Source organism: Neofelis nebulosa, chromosome 11 (assembly GCF_028018385.1).
Source record: "Neofelis nebulosa isolate mNeoNeb1 chromosome 11, mNeoNeb1.pri, whole genome shotgun sequence".
NCBI classification, from domain to species: domain Eukaryota; kingdom Metazoa; phylum Chordata; class Mammalia; order Carnivora; family Felidae; genus Neofelis; species Neofelis nebulosa.
The window spans coordinates 48,226,849-48,242,204 of NC_080792.1; the positions used below are offsets into that span (position 1 = coordinate 48,226,849).

General features: G+C 40.2%; 1 protein-coding gene across 5 annotated transcripts in view; it reads right to left on the reverse strand.

The window, feature by feature from the left end:
• The window catches only part of LAMA3 (laminin subunit alpha 3), a 276,218-nt gene that overhangs the window by 113,062 nt on the left and 147,800 nt on the right, over nucleotides 1–15,356 (reverse strand). For all 5 annotated transcript variants that reach the window (XM_058692496.1, XM_058692495.1, XM_058692498.1 and 2 more), the window contains exons 24-27: nucleotides 7,478–7,638; nucleotides 4,150–4,258; nucleotides 1,620–1,717; nucleotides 343–484 (exon numbers count right to left, since the gene is read on the reverse strand). In XM_058692496.1, the coding sequence (XP_058548479.1) occupies nucleotides 343–484; nucleotides 1,620–1,717; nucleotides 4,150–4,258; nucleotides 7,478–7,638 (510 nt within the window). The remainder of the gene's footprint in view (nucleotides 1–342; nucleotides 485–1,619; nucleotides 1,718–4,149; nucleotides 4,259–7,477; nucleotides 7,639–15,356) is intronic.

Here is a 15,356-nt window from a genome sequence, read left to right on the forward strand (position 1 = left end):
GCCATGAAAAATTGCCGTATGACTGCGTAGACAGAGATACAGAAAAGGAAGAGGACATCAGGATGGGATGGTCATAGACAGGATTAGACAGATGTCTCATGTGAGGGATTCCCCAAAATTGAGAGTAGAGGTCCTCAAACTCTACGGACATGCAAATTCCTTGGAGAATTTATTAAAATACATACTCCTGGCCCCCACCTCCAGAGTTTCTAACTCAGTAGTCCTGGGGTGGGCTTGCAAACCTGAATTTCTACCAAGTACCCAAGTGATGCAGATGCTTCTGGTAAAGGCCACACTTTGAGAACCATGATTTCGAAACAACACACTCGAGAGGGGTCCCACCTGTGGTGCCTTCAAGGTGACTCCAGTAACATCAGCAGAAGGTGAAGGATCTTGGGGCAGGAGAAGGGAAGACTCACCACTTGGGACATCCAAAATTAATGCTGTTGGAGGAGTTTTGAGAACCATGGAGACACAAGAAGCACTGAAAAAAAAATATTAAAATAACAACCAAAAATGGAACTGTCCATTGGTGAAGAGGTAGACTGTGAGCATAAGACTGTGTGACATCAAAAGGATCCAGTCTTGGAAGAACCACAGGACTGTGGATATCTTTGGACAGAGACACTCAGTGTAGTCAGTTAGCCAAGTGTATTCCAGGAGCCTGCTTGATACAGTAAGCTAAAACAGAAATAAAATCTTAATTTTGAAAAATAGTAACCAGATAGAAAGAAACTTAACAAACTTTCCTTTCTAGAACTAAAATTCATGTTAAATGGATTGATGCAATGAAACATTATTATTCACCTCTAAACATACATGTTGACATAAAATTATATAAAAACAAACAGGACAAATGCACATCATTTCTTTCAGGCACAGCTAGATTTCCCTGTCTTGGTGGTTGCTGTAGCCCTAACCATATGCTAAGATTTCATGACTGTGTCTGCAAGTTATTTCTGAATCTACAACAAAACAACCCTCCGAGAACCCCGATAATCACTGGTTAGCTAATTCTCATAACATAGTGAGGTGGGTCATTATTTTCATGATTTAAAAAATTTTTTTTAATTTATTCATTTATTTTTGAGAGAGACAGAGACAGTGTGAGTGAGGGAGAGTCAGAGGGAGAGAGGGAGAGAGAGAATCCCAAGTAGGCTCTGCATCATCAGCGTAGAGCCCGATGCGGGGCTCAAACTCACGAAATCGAGAGATCGTGATCTGAGCCGAAACCAAGAGTCAGATGCCCGACTGACTGAGCCACCCAGGTGCCCCCATGATTTTTTTTTTTTTTTAATGAAGAGCTTCAGACACAGACATTAAAGGGTGAGAACAAAGTGAGCCTTTGGGAGGGCTCAGAACACAAGTCAGTAAGTACCGTTGAGGGAAAAGCTTAACCATTTCCCTCAGATGCTACTCTGTCAGCTTCCTAAGACTATGGAATTCTGGAAAGACTGCCAGGGGAAATGATTTAGCTCATTTTTTTCTTTTAAGCGATCACCAGCCTTTAGCACCTTGGCCTGTGATCACTTCTGAAGGGAAGCATAAAGTCACAGCTTTGCAAGTCCTACAGTACCACTCAGAGCACCAACAAGGGAGAAAGGAAGGGAACTCATTACCTTTGATTAACATATTGCCCGTAACTGGCAATGCACTTGACTTGAGGTCTCAGATATTCAACTGAGAATTCTTCAATGGGTATGATACAAATTTGATGCTGTTGAGCAAATACAATGCAAAAAGGTACGTCATGGTTATTAGCAAAGCCAATGGTATGGTCAAACATACTCTTAAAAAAGCTGTTAAGTACAGAAATCGTCACTGTTATTTTAAAGTAGTAAACATTGCAGAATGGCACTCCCTATGACATCGTTATGTACAACAAACCCTTTTTCCTAGTATACAGGATCACTGCCTAAATGCTCTTGGAATAGTCACATGAATAAATGAAATCATGAAAGTTCAAAAACAACTCTTTGTCAGTGACTTTTGGTGCCTGTTTCTCTCTCCTGCCCTGGGTTGATGCTGGCTCTTCAGATGCCTTGGCAGGGAGAGGGGGAATGTGGGAGGCAACAAGGGAGGCTGCCATTCAAGCCTGTTGTCTCCAGCTCCTGCTACAAATGATCTTACTTGGGGTGCCTGGGTGGTTCAGTTGGTTAAGCATCCAACCCTTGATTTCAGCTCAGGTCATGATCTCATGGTTTGTGAGTTCGAGTTGTGCATCAGACTCTGTGCTGACAGCACGGAGTCCGCTTGGGTCCTCTCTCTCTCTCCCTCTCACTCTGCTCCTCCCCTCTTGTGCTCTCACTCTGTCAAAAATAAGTAAATAAACATTAAAAAAAAAAACCAACAAAAAACAGGGGCGCCTGGGTGTCTCAGTCAGTTAAACGTCCGACTTGGGCTCAGGTCATGATCTCACGGTTCATGAGTTCGAGTCCCATGTCGGGCTCTGTGCCGACAGCTCAGAGCCTACAGCCTGCTTCAGGATCTTTATCTCCCTCCCTCTCTCTCTGCTCCTCCCCTGCTTGCACTCTTTCTCTCTCTCTGTCTCAAAAATAAATAAAAAGTTAAAAACAAACTTGATGTTTAAAAAAAAATGAAAAATAAAAAACAAAAACAAGAAAACCCCACAAATAATCTTTCTTAATAGAGGAGGACTCAAATCTCAGGCACATTTGGGCTTCACTGAAGGAACTGTCTCCAGAGCTAGTTTTTTACTTATCAATACATTTTATTTTAATCAAAACTGTATTACCGGCTTGATCACAAACCTATTCAATAAAAATTTTTATTGAACACCTACTACATGCCAAGCACTGAGACTAGGGGATCCTACAAGACCAAGATGGATAATACCCCTGCCCTCACATAGCTTAAATTGTAGTTAGACATCTGAATGATATTTGACTCTGAATGACATTTGACTATGTCAAAAAGGACAAACTTATGCTTACTAGATAAAGATTCAGTCCTGTTATAATTTCCAAAGATGAGGAGGTTAAGATTAGCTTGGATTGTTATGTTTATAAAAAGAGTCACGATTTTAAAAAGAAAGTCTTAAGTCATTACATAATTTATGTAATAACTTTTAACAACTCAATGCAAGATAATTTTTCAGAGAAGGCTCAAAGTTTTTAATACTGTCAAGCACAAATATTTAAAACATATCAGAACAGGCTGGCCTGGCATTTCCCAGAATGTGATACATGCTTAATATTAGCAATGACAGGAAGTTGCTTCATACTTAGTTACTCTTCTGTTCCCTGAGACATTTATTATAAATCTAGCCACCCCTCCCTAGCTCAGATCCCACTGCCTGTGTTTATCATAATTCTCAATATTTTTTTTTAATTTTTTTTAACGCTTATTTATTTTTGAGACAGAGAGAGACAGAGCACGAACGGGGGAGGGGCAGAGAGAGAGGGAGACACAGAATCGGAAGCAGGCTCCAGGCTCTGAGCCATCGGCCCAGAGCCCGATGCGGGGCTCGAACTCACGGAGTGTGAGATCGTGACCTGAGCTGAAGTCGGACGCTTAACCGACTGAGCCACCCAGGCGCCCCAATTCTCAATATTTAAGTCGTGCTATTAAAAGGAAGGCATGAAGGGTATTTAATCTGCCAAACTTGGAATTTTAACTCTTAACGATATATATCTAACTGAATACTATACTTTTTAAGATAGAGTAACAACAGTCTGGAAAAGAAATACCAGGTGATTGCAATCTTGAAAATTCTTAAGGAATTTGCCAAGAAGCTAATAGACATAATAAAATGGAAAAATGGGAAAGAAAATAAGCAGTAACTAGTGCATTTCTATATACCAGCATGATAATAAATTGGGACCTATTAAGAACAAAAGATACTTCGCTCATAATAGTAACAATGGATAAACATTAATAAAATAGAGTTTTGTGAGATATGTTCAAATGTGATGACCAAACTTTACTGAGTGCTATAAAAAGGCTCAAATAAAGGAAGAGGCAAGACAGAGTTCTAGATGGGAAGGAAAGACATCATTAAGTTGGCAATTCTTCACAGGTTCATTTTAGAGATGTAATACAAAGACCGCCAACATTTTTAGTAAGTTTTAAAATATAGATATAACAACAAAATGCTTCTAAAACTCAAAGGGCAAAACAGAAGCATACCAGAAGGAATCGGGCCCCACGCACTTTGAGCTGAATGTCTGCATCTGCTAACAGTTCATAGACAGCGATGCGACTCCTGCCATCAGTCACAACACTCCGGCAGAGGATGCTGCAAGAGGAAAAAGTTTTCTTAGCCTGACTTCTCTGGTCTCCCTGACTTTGTGTCTCCCCATGGGATAGTTGACTGCTCTTCAGCTTCTCCTGTTTATAACCAGGTTGCTGACGGCAAATTTTCCTACACAACGAGTTTAAGAGGGATGTATGCAGTCCACAAGCAATATAAAAGAGAAAGAACCTTCCGACTGTGGTCTGAGCTGCACGTCTCAGGGCAGCTTTTCCAAACCAGCTTGATGTAATACTCGGTCTAGTCATTGGGAGAAAAAGTCCCAGGGTCAATAACGTCTGATCTCCTAGACACAAGCTATGAGAAATTTATCAGTATTGTTGGTACCATTGGTGACTGAAGATGCCTACTGGCCTCCCAGCGATGATTCCACACCATGTCAGCACTAGGGCTGGCCTTTCTCCAGCCATGAGAAACCAGAGCTTGCCTTTGCAAGCTCAGTCTGCTTTCCGCATCCTTCCTTCCTCATTGTACCAGCTACGCTCCTTACCTCCACCCCATCAGGTGAAATACGGAGTTCAGGAACATTTCAAAGGTCACGGTTTGGAACCAAAGAACACACTCTAATGGCACAACCCCTAACGGAAGTATTTTCGGAGAAATGTTTCTGACTTCATATTCTGTAGCAACTTTTCTGTCTGTAAATACAATGTGGAAACTAGAGTCAAACTATGTCTATCTCTGAGAAGAAATGACTGTCTGAGAGATGTTGGAAAAGATTGATGCAATGACTTTCTGGTAAAGATTAAAATGAGATAGTATATACAGAGCCATGGTTAGAAACTCAATGAATAGTTGTGTTGTTTTCTCTTTTGTGCATGTGTACATGTATGAAATTAAAGTGCATTCCTTTTGGATTCAATCATAACCCTGGGAGTTAAATATATTAAGTGATTCATTTAGACTTAGTCTTATCCATATCCTTTTAAAATTCTTACTAAGAATAGACAAACGGTAATAACGGGATTGATTTCATCATGAGTGATCACCTCTCTTACAGAAGGCAGATCATATTTATCACAACACTGTTCTGAAAAGTGGTATTTTAATTAGCACCGCGACTTTTCTGTTGGGATATTTTTTAAAATAACACCATTAGAACTCACTCGAGAATGTTGGGAAAGGTTCAACCCTCAGCAGGAAAAGCTGCAGTGTCGAAAGGGCCTGTCATGTGAAATAGGCTTTTATGGGTCAAATATTTTCCAATTGCACCATATTTTTGGACGCCAGTACTAATAGCCTGTTCATTTTCACTTAGTCACATGACAGCCAAAGTAGAGAAGAAGGAAATATTTTAGAGGAGTTGAAATAATACCACGAGACTTTCCTGGAAATGGTTAAACACATTAGAAGGAAGTCCTAGTCTAATACAATACTGTCTTGGGATTCTAATGTCCCAGGTGAAGAACCTGGGGCTGTCATGTCCAGAGCCAAAACGATCTGTGGAATACCGCACAGTTCTCCTCCCCAAATGCCATGCAGACAGAGGTCATGAAACCAAGCTCGTGGCTTATGGAACCCTGGAAGAGTGACCATTCTTTCCTGAGCTTTGAAAACACTTCTCTGCTTGGAACAGATGTTCTCAGCCTCTTCTGAGACGGTTCGGAGAGCCACCAGGGACATTAGGAGTGTTTCCTACTGGGCTCTCAGCCATCACCACCTTGTATCCTGTGGAGCAGGGATCAAGCAATATGATCTGGAAAGCTGAGTCAGAGAGCTGAACCAGAGGGTGGACTTGGAGGAACAGGGTACAGAGGAGCCCTGCCTCAACCCTGTGGCCAACAGTCTCCAGGACTCAGGTGGTGAGGTGACCCACCCACCTAGGAGTGTACATTCCAGTGGTTGCTGATGTCATCCACAGATTAAACTAACATTTTCAGATAATGATAGAACATTCTGGAGAACTTTTTTGGCCCATCTGGTACTCCTACTAAAAATCCAAATGCAGTTATGTCCTCTGTTTTTTTGTGGGGTTTTTTTTTTGTTTTTTTCGTTTTTTTTGTTTTTGTTTTATCATCACCCCAGAGAAAAGGGCTGATGAGATTTTTTAAATGATTTTTAAAAGAAGCCCTCACAGCTGCTTTTTTAGGGTTGCTGAGAGCATGATGTTAATTCAATAACCATTTCATCAAGTCTCATAAAAGTTTCCATTCTAAGTTCCTAAAAGTAACTCTTTTCATACGTTCTTTTATTTGCAAAACAGGGAAAATGTCCAACTACTTCAGGTCATTTGAAGTTTGACAAAAAGCCACAGGCAAGTAGTGGTAATAAAATGTCCAAGGCCTTGGCCAAGAACTGGGTGGGTTCATTGCAGTTTGCCACCTGCTGTCTGAAGAGACTGACTTCCGTGCCATTATTATACAATTAATTTCATGTTGGAAACACCCCTTGAGCTGATTCTTTAATTAAAGCATATTCTGAACATTTGCATATATCTTGAAATATTATACAAAAAAACAACTTTTAATAAATCTTTGCCAAGGTTCTTGGAAGACAGTAACTTAAACAGGGTGAATTTTAAAATCTTTGGCTAGGGGCACCTGGGTGGCTTAGTCAGTTAAGCATCGGACTTTGGCTCAGGTCACAATCTCACAGTTTGTGAGTTTGAGTCCCGCATCTGGCTCTGTGCTGGCAGTGGGGAGCCCACTTTGGACCCTCTGTCCCCCCCTCTCTCTGCCCCTCCGCAGCTTGCAAACTCTTTCTCTCAAAAATGAATAAGCATTAAAAAAAATAAAATCTTTGGTTAATTATTTTTCACCTGATGATCCTCAAACATCAATTATTCCCAGTTTCTGAAGGGCATTTTGGGAAGGCGGTTGTGACAGAGGCAGAGTCTTTTCTCCTATTCCACGCACCCAGGTGCTCTACACAGCATGTGAAGTGAGAACACTGACTTCACTGCACCACACAGGGGTGACAGAGAATAAAATAAAAAGGTCGTGCTGCTTCCTGGGAATCTGAGCGAAAGGAGTGAGTAGAATACACAGTTTTTCAAGAAAATGCAACATTTTCAAGATGATGCCCACAGAGAAGTCTCCCAGTACTCACACTGGGGGTGACGCCAGACAGCACGGTCACCTGCTTGTTTTCAAAATCAGCCTCAAAAAGGAAACAACATCCCAATCCAGATAAAAACCAAAGTTCCCAAAGCTGACCTCCTGATCGTTCAGGAACACAGGGATCCCCCAGGGCAGGACTGATTACCTGTACATGCAGCTGTAGATGTTCACCTGGCCTCTCAGGACTGACCCAGGGCTCTGCATGTGCACAGCAACCACAGACAGCTGGTCTGCTCCCGTGGAATACTCCACCACCACCACGTAGTGGCCGACCTGGGGAACTCGCAGCCGCAGCTGTATCTCCACCTGTCAGAGAGCCCGAGCAGGTGGATGTGAAATGCACCGGATGAGTTTACATGGGCAATAGTGAAGGCAAGGCTGAGCAGACATCTGGGAACAGTGTACGTCATCACAGTAAGAAACGCGGTCCTATGGGTAGGAATGCCAGATAAAATACAGGATGGGGGCGCCGGGATGGCTCACTCGGTTAAGCTTCCAACTTGGGCTCAGGTCATGGTCTCGTGGTTGGTGAGTTCGAGCCCTGCATCAGACTCTCTGCTGTCAGCACAGAGCCCACTTCGGATCCTCTTCCCCACCCCCACCCCCAACCTCTCTCTGCCCCTCCCCTGCTCACACTCCCTCTCTCTCTCTCTCAAAAATAAATAAATAAAATTTAAAAAATGCAGGATGAACCATTAAGTATGAAATTCAGATAAACAACACATAACTGTGGTTTATCTGTGATTCAAACTTAATGGTGCATTGGTATTTTTTTCTAAATCTGGCAACCTTACTTATAGGGGCTTCTACTCCCATTACCCATATATTTGCCTTGTTTCTCAAGGCAAAAGACACTCTAAAACTTGAGGTAAAAAGCCATCTCCAATGGGTGAGAAGAGGATAGAGGTATGCCTTGAGGCTCTTTTGCTGTTTTTCAATTTAAAGAGTGAACTTTCGATTATATGGATGCAGATAACGTGACGTGATATATGCAGCTCACTCCTGGGATAATAACTAGTAATAGTTTGGTTTTCATGCTTCCAAACCGTTTTCCACATCTGAAAATGCACACATATGTACCTTTTTTTTTTTTAAAGAAAAACTGTGCTCATAGTAGGAATCATGGATGTTTTTATACCATGACAGCAGAGCTGAGTAGCTCCAACAGAGTCCATATGGCTCACAAAGCTGAAAATATTTACTATCTGGCCTTGTACCAAAAACAAGCAAACAAAAAACCAAACCAAAACCAAACCAAAAAACAACCCGCCCCCACCATCCCCTATTGGTTAGGAGCTTGGAGTATGGAACCATACTGCCTCCAGCTGTGTGACTTCGAGCAAGTTACTTAATGTCTGTATGCTTCGGTATCCTCCTGTGTACAAATGAGGATAGCAAGAGTACCCACCTCTTAAAATTATCACGAGGATTAAATGAATGAATATATGAAGGACTCTTAGAAGGGTATTTGGCATGTCATAAGCACTCTGTAAATATCGATGATCATAACTGTGATTATTGCCTTTTGCCACGTCTTGCTTTTTTTACTCAACAAGATTTTCTCTGTCTGTAGCTACATACAGATAAACTTCATTTTCCTAATGGCCTCCCACCTTTCCACAGTGTGAGTGTAAATTAATTTATTTAGCTAATCCCCTATTGATGGTAACACTTACGTTGTCTCTAATTTTCCCTATTAGCATAGAATGTTACATGATCACGTGTATGTATGTATGTGTGTGTGTGTGTATAGATAGGTAAATATCCTTATGCTGGTATTTCTGTAAGATTCCTAGAAGTAGAATTGCTGGGTCAAAGTATACGTGCATATTGAATGTCTGAGCCAATACTGGAACTACATTCCACAGCAGTTTAACCCACTTGAGTCTGTAATCTCAGGCCCAGCCAAGCTTTACCATACTTAATTAAAATCCTCCCTCCCCCCGTCTTCAGGATATTCACATTTACTGTTCTCTCTGCACAGCCCTGAACCACACAACTAATGCTTTCCCCGATGATTTTTCTATCACTTATATAATAGAAAGACTTACTTCAGGGGAAAAAAAAGTGGATTATCCACACCACTTTTCCACTCTGTTCTGGAGTGAAATATGGGTCTGTGTGGGGAGGTTATTAGCAGCATTTCTCCCTGGGGCATCTCCAAACAAGGGTCTGTCTGTCTTCACCCCACCATAAAACACACACAAGCCAATAATGTATATTCACTTTTCTCCCAGAAGTTATTACTGGCTGCCAGTTCTATCATAGCACTCTATTATAAGTTTCTATTGTTCTTTCCACTCTGAGTCCTAGTCATTGATTTTTTGGAAGATGTGTGGGAAGGCTTCTGAATTCATCTAAGGGTAAAAGTAGGTTTTCAGAAACTCAGATAAACGATAAATGATGGCAAATAGAAACTTTACTATTTGCTATTTGTTATCAATTATTTATCTTAGTAAAGGGGAACTTAAAGAGAACCAGTGTCAAACTGGAAGGATCTTTCTGGTTTTATGGCATAGAACTGCCCTCACCTGGTTATGAGTGTTTCAAGATAAAGACATAAAAGGCAGGCATGTCAAATCTGGTACTTACACAAAGCTAAGAGGGGTGATTAACATGTCTGGTGTCAAAATGAGGATTCAAAATGACTTGGTCAATCTATACTTATTAAACACCTCCTCTATGCCAGCTCACCTGATGGGCATACAATGGGAAACAAGACATATCTGGTCTCTGCCCTCAGACTTTAATCAAATAATTAGACAATTAGACAAACACAGTGTGAAATTACACATATGACAAATATTCTGCATAGGTTCTTAGAGGACAGCCTGAGCCAGTCAGGGAGACTAGGGAAGGGGAAGATTTCCTGAAGAAGCAACGACTTGGCTGAGTGCTAGAGGACAAGGAACAGACAGCCAGGACCCAGGGGGAGGGAGGAGCATTCAGGCACAGGGAACATCCTGCAGTAGGAGGCTACCCTATGACACACAGGCTGTAGGGTAACAAATAATGTTAAGTCCAAGAGACTGAAGGCAGGCCACAGTGACAAGGAACAGAGAGCAAGGGGAGGCATTGGGAGGAAGGAGGGGTAGCCTTAGAGGCCATTAAAATCTTTTGTCTCTATCCTAAAGCAGTAAGCTGTTATCGTAATGTTCCAATTGTGTATGGGTGAATATGGGGTGAGAGTGCCTGTGATGATCAGATATTATATTTCTATCAACATGAGTATGCTGACTATCATATGGAGTGTGGACTGGGAGATGCAATGGGCAAGAGCTGGTGTGAGTGAGCTAATCAGGAGGTTACTGCAGAGATCCTCATGAAAGATGATGATCAAATATTGGGCAAGAAAGATACACAAAGAGAAGTAGAGACATTTAAGAAAAGACATTAAGATTCAAGGATGGGTTGTCTTTGGTAAGGGAGGGAACGGAAGAAATCATGGATGACCCTACGAATTCTGATTTATAAAATTAGATGGACGGTGGTACCATTTACTTAGGTAGTAAAATGTAATTTGAGATCCCTTCGAGACACCTAAGAGGTAATGTCAGGAAGGAAGTTGGCAATGCTGTTCTGCACATAAAAGGACAGGTATGACTGAACATACCACTTTGGGAGTTATCTGTGTCGAGTTGGCATCTAACACAATAGGCTTGGAGGAGGCTGCTTAGGGAGAGAACATAAAGTAAAAAGACAAAGGCTAAAACTGAACCTCAACAAATTCTAACACTTAATGGCTAGATAGAGGTTGAACCTGTAAATGATATTCTAAGGAAGCAGCCAGAGAGGTAGGAAGAGATCCAGACCACTCTTAAATTATGAAAAACAAGGTAAGAGAGTGTTTTAACTTGGAAGGGATATTCAACAAGTATTGAAAGCTGCTGAGAAGTTAAACAGATGAACACATGAGGAATGAAAATAATCACTGGATTTACTGACAAGATTGGAAACTGAGAGAGAGAGAGAGAGGGAGAGAGAGAGGGAGAAGAAGAAGGAAGGAAGGAAGGAAGGAAGGAAGGAAGGAAGGAAGGAAGGAAGGAAGGAAGGAAGGAAGGAAGGAAAGAAAGAAAGAAAGAAAAAGGTAATGGAGTAGGAGAGATGAAAGCCAGACGGCTGTGGGTAGAGATGTGAATGGAAGTGAAAGAATCGGGAACAGTGTAGAATTGTCGAATTCTTTGGAGAAGTTTGTTTGTGAAGGAGGCAAGAGGTATAGCTGAGGGACTGTGGGAAGGGAAAGGAGGGTTTTAATAAAAAGGGGATAGAACTTAGCATTTTTAAAATATGAGGGTGACTCCCAGTTCAGACGGCACAGTGAATTGACATTTTCTGCACCCCTTCCACTCCAAGAGATAGCAACTATAGATAAAATGTTTTAAAAGGAAAACAAAAAGACGTGTTTTAGATTTAAAAACTGATGGACCAGAAGTAAAAGAAAAACTCGAAACGCACTGGGGCTGAAGTCAGGGGCCTGCTGTCCTCAAGGTCTGGAAGCAGCCTGTCTTGGTCAGCAGTTCAGCTCTTGTGGAGTAAAGAAAACTAAAGACGCCTCAATGAGACAGTGGTCAGATCCAGGCTCATTTTTTTTTTAAGACAAAGAGGAATGTTCCCTCAAATCTGAAAAGCTGAAAAAGTTGCTGACAATCTGCCAGTTGGGTTTCAGCTTTACAAGAAGCTATAGAATTTGGGAATCAAATATCAAAGATACAGCCTCATAACCAAGAACTGATTTAAGCCACCTACGTACTCAGTGTCTGAATCTGTGCCATCCCCAGTATCACAGCGATAGAAGTGGCATATTTAATGCTTGCCTCTGAGCTAAGGGTCCAGAGGACTGGTGAGACATTGCAAAACTACTAGGCTGAGATGGCTAGCGAGAAAAAGGGAGATGATAAAAAGCTTCCATTCAAAATAAGCCAATAAGCCTGCAAACAAAATGTCTCCAAAACACATAAAGAAATCTAATGTTAGAAACATGCAACAATATCATCAATCAGAAGATGAATTTACTTCAGATAAGATGAATTTTATCAGAGTCTGACAAAGACTTTAAAATGAATACACTGGTCCCTAATCTGAAATCTTCAAACGTGGAAAAGGAATCTTTTTTGGATCTTGTTTGGATGCAAAACCTAATCTCACCTAACCAATCATCACTTGGTGGCAAAATGTGACTTGAACTAAGTCCACGTATACAGTCTTAATGTATTTCTCTTGAAGTGCCTATTCAAGCTTTTTGTTGGAGAAATATCAACCTGTTTGATTACAGGATGTTGGCCAGGACCCCAATGGAGATGATGATGATGATGATGATGATGACGATGATGATGTGTGTGTGCAGAATCTTTAAAATTCTGAATTCTGGGGTGCCTGGGTGGCTCAGTCAGTTAAGCGTCCGGCTCTTGGGTTTGGCTCAGGTCATCATCTCACAGTTCGTGAGTTCGAACCAGACATCAGGCTGGACATCAGACATCAGACAGCACGGAGCCAGCTTGAGATTTCTCTCTTCCTCTCTCTCTGCCCCTCCCCTGTTTGCTCTCTCTCTCCCTCTCTCTCTCAAATAAATAAACTTAAAAAAAATTTTTAAATGCTGAATTATGAAACACACCTGCCTCCAAGGGTATTAAGATACTCAAAAATATAAATGAAAGAGGAATCTCTTTAAAAAGTAAATAAAGTTATAAAACTAAATTGGTGGGGAAAAAATAAGGGAAAGTAAATGTGAGTAAGAGCCAATTAGAAGTCTTTGAGATTAACAGTATAAATTAAACTGAACCAACAGGCTGGATAAAATCTAAACTGGAGATAGTGAAACATCCGTGGATTCTAAGAAAGTCTTGAGGAATTCACCCGTAAAGCAGCACAAAGAGCCAAAGCTATATAAAAATATGAAAGAGTAGTTTGTAGATAGACTGTGAGGTTCCAACATTCATCCAGGCTGATTTCCAGAAAAGAAGAATGTAAGGAATGGCAGCAAAATTACATTTGAAGTGATAACATCTGAGAATTTCCCAGGATAAAAGATATGAATCTTCATTCTGAAAGTGTAGCCTGAGGACTAAACAGATAAATAAAAATAAATCCACACCTAAATATATCATAATGGAACTTTAGAGTATCACAAATAAAAGTCCATCCTAGGATTTCTGGCTAAATATAATAGATTAAATGCTTATACTTATTGATCTTCCCTCTCAGAATTCCACAAAAATTCGAGTTGGGTTTTTTTTTTTAAATCATAAACCCACAAACAAAAAGAGGATAGGAAAGAGGGCGGCAGGAAACAGGCTAGAGAAATCAACAGATTTTGGAAGCTGGAAAGCAGATGTTAACCAATTAGATCAGAAAAAGCTGACACCTATATGTCTGTGTGGGTGCAGAGTTGGATGAGCATTGGAAGAAAAGATTAAAGAAATATCCCAAACATAAAATGAGATAAAGAGATGGTAAATGTTGATTAAAGATAAAGAAATAAATTATCAATGAAATAACTCAAGGAAGTTTCCCTGAACAATGGATAGAAGTTTCCAGGCTAAAAGGCTGAGAGCCTGGCACACTAGTAGAAACATTACCTATATCAAGGCACACCTTTGTGAAATTTCAGAACACGAGAAATAAAGAAATTATCTCAAAAGCTTTAAGCAGGGAAAAGCAAGCTGCAGTCAAAGCATTGGGAATCACAATGTAACTTCTCGAGAGCAGGACTTGAAGGTAGAAGCCAGTGAGGAAATGTCATCAAATTCTAAAAAGAAATGATTTCTAATATAAAATTATATATCTAGAGTGCCTGGGGGGCTCAGTCAGTTAAGTGTCTGACTCTTGATTTCAGCTCAGGTCATGATCTCATGGTCATGAGATCGAGTACTGCATTGGGCTCCACAGAGTTAAGCATAGAGCCTGCCTAAGAGTGTCTTTAAAAAAAAACCAATAAAAATAAAATTATACATCTAACCAAACTAAAAAATCAAGACTGAGTGTACGATAGTTCCAGATATGCAAGGTCTCAAAGGGAAAAAAATAAATAAATAAATAAAAATAAAAGGACCTCCTCTGTGTCTGTGTGGCCTTTCTCAGGAAGGAAGCCATTGGAGGATATAATCTACCAAAATGTGGAAGAAGAAGAAGAAAAAAAAGGGAGTTCCAATAATAAAAAAAACAAAAACAAAAAAATCCCAATACAATGAAGATAAAAATGAGAATATTTAGGATGGTGGGATGTGGCAATGAAATATTTCAGGAAATGGCTGTGCCCTAGATCCAGAGACTACATCAAGAGCAAAGAAGACAGATGGAAGATTGCAGGAGAGGAAATTCCAAGAAGAAATGGAAAAGAGGGAAAAAAAAAAAAAAAGAAAGAAAGGAAGGGAGGAGAGAGGGAGGGATGGTATGTGGTATATTTGAATTGAGATGAAACTTACAATCTACCTGAAAGTCTGGGGAAGAGGGTAAAAATAAAATTTCTGTACAGCAACAATAACTTGGAGGTTGGTTTTCAATGGGTAAATAATCATTCTAAAGTCTGTGTCATGTAAAATAAGAGATCAGAATTAGTGAATAACTTTAGACTTGGGTGGAAAATATATGCTTCAAGAACTTATGTTAAAATATTAAGGGTAACCACTAAAATACCAGAAAACAATCTGTACTTATCAAACAAGCAGAAAAATAGAGAAAACTGTCTTAATCAAACAGAAGTAGGGGGTGCCTGGCTGGCTCAGTCAGTAGAGCATGCAACTCTTGATCTCAGCATTGAGTTCCAGCCCCATGTTGGGCCTAGAACTTACTTCAAAAAAAAAAAGAAAAAAGAAAAAAGAAAAAAAGAAAAGAAACCAAAGTAGGAAAATTATTTTTAAGAAGGCAAATACAAAGCTAGTAAAATAATTAAGATGATAAAAATAAGTCCAAATATGTCTGAAATCACAATAAATATAAATCAATTAAAATCACATTGTAAAACAGAGATGATCAAATTGAAATATAAAAAATATAGCAATGAATTTGTTTATAAGAGACAGAGGCTT